Source organism: Elephas maximus, chromosome 4, assembly GCF_024166365.1.
Source record: "Elephas maximus indicus isolate mEleMax1 chromosome 4, mEleMax1 primary haplotype, whole genome shotgun sequence".
NCBI lineage: Eukaryota > Metazoa > Chordata > Mammalia > Proboscidea > Elephantidae > Elephas > Elephas maximus.
Window position 1 is genome coordinate 103,718,368 of NC_064822.1, and position 4,691 is coordinate 103,723,058.

General features: G+C 38.5%; 1 protein-coding gene across 1 annotated transcript; it reads left to right on the top strand.

Annotated features, from left to right (window-relative positions):
• Window positions 1-3,022: 3,022 nt before the first annotated feature.
• Window positions 3,023-3,958, top strand: LOC126074709 (olfactory receptor 8S1-like). The gene has a single exon (XM_049881525.1). It carries the CDS (start codon window positions 3,023-3,025, stop codon window positions 3,956-3,958), a length of 936 nt encoding a protein of 311 aa, XP_049737482.1.
• The last annotated feature ends 733 nt before the right edge of the window (window positions 3,959-4,691 follow it).

Sequence of the window (4,691 nt, forward strand, 5' to 3'; positions counted from 1 at the left end):
AGGTTTCAAGTTTGGTATGAAGAAAAAGGCTAGCAAGTGTATTCTGCTCCGAGAATTGAGGAGAGTTATTTGAAATCCAGGACAAGTGAATCCATTAGTACAACAATTCATCAAAGGTTTGAACCAGGCTTGCCTATCAATCTATTTTAAGCACAGCATCCTGTACAATGTTATCCATAAAATTTATTGATTATTGAATAAATGAGTGAAATTATGGATGGATTGATAGATGACTGAATCAACATATGGGATAGATGATGGAGTGGATAATTGAAAGATTAAATGAATAATTAATTAAGGAACATAAAGATGAATGAGTGAATGGATAGATGAATGAATGTTTTGGCTTTAAACAATCTTTCTTATATGGACAAAAGTGAGTTAGTCGGCGTGACCTGCTCCCTGTGGGTCAGATATCTATAGGCACAAGCTAGTTTAGCACTAGATAAGTCTTCTCCCAACCCTTTATAGCTAGAAGATGTGTTCCTCTTCCCCCTGTCCAGTCTCCTTCCTGCTTGGCTTACTTTTGAAACAGGAATTTAAGCTGGGCCCTTTCCTCCAGGAGAAACCCTACATAGACTGTCTTATTTGTTTTATTCTTTTCATCCTTTCTACATTGAATAAATCTTGCTTAAGGACCCATCATGTGCCTCTCACGCAATGTGTGCTCGGAATTTTCAAAGTAATATAGAGCTTGATCCCTACCTTCAAGGAATATGCAGTTTAACTGGAAAAAAGAAAAGAAAAACATATATTACTAAACGTCGAAGTAAGGTAAGTATCCAAACGAAGGCACAAAACAGTTTTACAGAGTAAGTTGCTGAATTAAAACACACTGTGGAGAGAAGCAGGCATGTTTATGAAAATGTGAGTCAGGCAGCCAAGATTTTAAAAAAAAAAATCACAGATAATGTAGTTAGGTAAACCTGGGATGAAGATAAGGCTTATCCACCCATTTACTCTGTCAACACCAGCAAGTTACTCAAATATTTTTACCTTCAGTTTCTTCGTTGTAAAAACTGAGATAATGCAGTCCTCTCACTTTGCTTTCTGATAAATAAATAGGAAAGAATTAAATGTTTAACAATACCTGGAATATAATTAGGCCACTGGTGGCACAAATGGTTTGCATTCGACTGCTAACCTAAAGATTGGTGGTTTGAACCCAACCTGTGGCACCACAGAAGAAAGGCCTGGAGACCTGTTTCCATAAAGACTGCTGTTGTTAGTTGCTGTTGAATCAATTCCGACTCATGGCAGTCCCATGTGTGCAGAGTAGAACTGCTCCAAAGGGTTTTCAAGGCTGTGGCCTTTCAGAAGCAGATTGTCAGGCCTGTTTTCCAAAGTACCTCTGGGTGGATTGAACTGCCAACCTCTTGGCTAGTAGTCAAATGCTTAACCCTACAAAGATTTAAACCAAGAAAATCCTATGGAGCACAGTTCTACCCTGACACATATGGGGTCACCATGAATCAGAGTTAACTTGATGGCAAGAGGTTTTAGAACACAATTGGCACTAAAAAAGTGTCATTATATTTCACATTCTGTAAGATTCCATGTGTATGGATTTCTGGAATAAGCAAAACTAATGTATGGCAATAAAAATCAGAAAAGTGGTTTTATCTGATGGAGAGACTGAAAAGAAACATGAAGGGATCTTTCTGGCATGACTAAAACATTCTATAACTTTATCAGTATGATGATTACAATGGTATATACATTTTGAAAAATTTTTGTGTTTTACTGTAAGTAAATGTACAATTTTTTTATTATTATTTATCCATGTGGTTGCATGTATTCAGTAGTTCATTCACTTACTGGTAAATTGTATTTTGTTGTGTAAATATATCACCTTTTGTTTATTCATTGTTTATCCATTCTCCTGTTGATGTTCATTTGGGTATTTCCAGTTCATAACAATTAGGAAAAATAGCTGCTAGGAACATTCTTATACAAAACTTTTTGTCAAGACATGTATTTATTTTTCTCAGAGTGGAATTGTTGGACCATAGGATAGATATCTATCTAGCTTTGTAAGAAACTACCCAGTTTTCCAAAGTAATTGTACCATCTTACACTCCCATGAGCAAAGTCCCAGTTGTTCTACTCTTTTCACCAACATTTGGCAATTTTAGTCATTCTGTTGAGTGTTTACAATACTTCATTGTGTTTTATTTTGTATTTCTTTAATGACTAATGATGTTGAGTGTGTTTTCATAAGCCTACTGGCCATCCACATACCTTCCTTTGTAAAAGTCCTTTCTAGTTTTTTCCCCATTTTAGTATTGGATTGTTTCTCATTTTTATTATTGATTCGTAGGTGTTTGTCATGTATTCTCTATATGGGTACTTTGTCCAATATTTTCTCTCAGGATCTGGCTTGCCTTCCTCTTTTTAAAATTATTTTTCATGAGAAACCCAGTTTTGTTTTAACTTTAAAAAACTGGTTTGGCAATTTCCTCTTTTATCTCAACTCCCCAATATACACACAGAGAGAGAGAATAATTGCTTTAAAAATTATCCCTAAAATCAAATGTTCTAACTATATGAAACAGAATCATAAAGAGGAAAAAGATAACACAAATGGTGTACTATTAAATAGTAATGAACCATTATAAAACATTGAATAGAAAGTGAAAGATAGACTGAGGAGAACAAGAAGGGTTAGAACAGCTTCTGCAAAGAGCAAGCCGTTGACTACAACGTTACAGAACAAAAGCAAAGGCCCAGTTCAAAAAGATGGAACATTATTCATGGGCCAGGTCTGAAAAATATGTGAATTTTTCTAGATCTATTTGTAGTAGAAGAAAAACAAATGAAAAGAGCACAGAGAGTTCAGGACTTGTATGTCAAGAAATCAGAGAAGGGAAGGGACTCCAGGAGAGCTATTAGAAAATGGTGGCAATGATGAGCAGTTGAAGAAAATTGTACTTAGAATTGGGTAGGAACTCTGGGTTCCCAGAGGAGCCAGTTGTTGCTTCATTCATTTTTCTGTTTTCTTCCAAAGGATTGTCCTCTCTAAATGGCCTCGGGAAACCACAGTACTATCATTGAGTTCCTCCTCCTTGGGCTGCCTGTCGGCCATCACATGCAAACCCTACTCTTTGTGCTTTTCTTGGTAATTTACCTCCTGACCCTGTCAGGAAATCTGTTGATGATCATGGTTATCAGAGCCAGTTCCCACCTCCACACTCCCATGTACTTCTTCTTGAGTCACCTTTCCTTCCTGGATCTCTGTTACTCTTCAGTCACTGTGCCCAGGATGCTGGAGAACCTCCTTTCTGAGAAGAAAACCATCTCAGTGGAGAACTGCTTGACCCAGGCCTTCTTTGTGCTTGACTCTGGGGGAACAGAGCTCTGTCTTCTTGTAGTGATGGTCTATGATCGGTATGCTGCTGTCTGCTACCCTCTGATATATGTTCAAATGATGAACAACCAGCTCTGTGTGAGGCTGGTGTGGGCATCCTGGGTCTTGGCCTTTTTGGATGCGCTCATCAACACAGTTCTTGCTTTGAATTTGGACTTCTGTGAGTCACAAGTCATCCCCAACTTTAGCTGTGAGATACCTTCTCTATTCCCTCTATCCTGCTCCAATAGCTCAACTAACTTTTCAGTCCTGCTGTGCTCAGCCCTCCTGCATGCCTTCGGGACCTTCTTCCTGGTTTTCTTCTCTTATGGCCGCATTGTCTCCACCATCTTGAGCATCACCTCCACCACAGGCAGAAGCAAGGCCTTCTCCACCTGCTCCTCCCACCTTACTGCTGTGAGTTTATTTTACAGCTCAGGTTTCCTTCGCTATCTTATGCCAACTTCAGGTTCCCCATGGGAATTGATTTTTTCCTTGCAGTATAGTGTGGTCACTCCCCTAGTGAATCCCCTTGTCTACAGCCTAAAGAACAAGGAAGTAAAAGTAGCTCTGAAAAACATGCTATGGAAAAGTTTACAGCATCTCAGGTAGCAGAGGACAGGCAGAGGATGAATGGGAAACAAGGCAGAATTGCAGCAAGGTAGCTCAGTAACAGACATTAAAGGAAAACTTGATGGCACAGGATGTCAGATGTGACAAGATATGTTGTAAAGCCTCCTCTTTTTGAAACAGCACAAGAAAATAGCAGGAAAGTATTTGTTTGCCTTGGCTCATATTTTATCTTCCTCAGAGGTAGAAAAATGCAACAGATGACTATATCGATTCAGGCAATTTGGTTAGGAACATAGAGATATGTTGGATTGCTACGAGTAGGAATCAACTCAACGGCAACAGGTTTGGTCTGGTTTGTTTGTGAAACACACAAAATGCTTAGCATTACAAAAATTGTCTATGTTCTGAATTTTTACATGGACTCACGTGGGTATGAAATGAAACATAACACTTTGCTAGAAAATAAAGAATCAAGGTCTATGAAGGAAGAAGAACACAGACTTGAGACTCGTGGAGGGGTGAGATGGACATGGATTGAGGATGAGTTCTGTGGTGTTTTCCCCATACTCTCAGAACCTTGTAAATTTCCAGGTTTCAGAAAGAGGCTATTTGAGTCCCTCTTTTCCCTTTTTGTATATTCCTGACCTTAGAGTGTCTCTGTTTCCACCAAGGTGCTACCCTCTACAGATCCTTCCAGGCTTTTTTATTGATACAGAAAATTCACCTGGGTTTTTTGTTTTTTTTGTTTGTTTGTTTTCACTAACGGAAATTT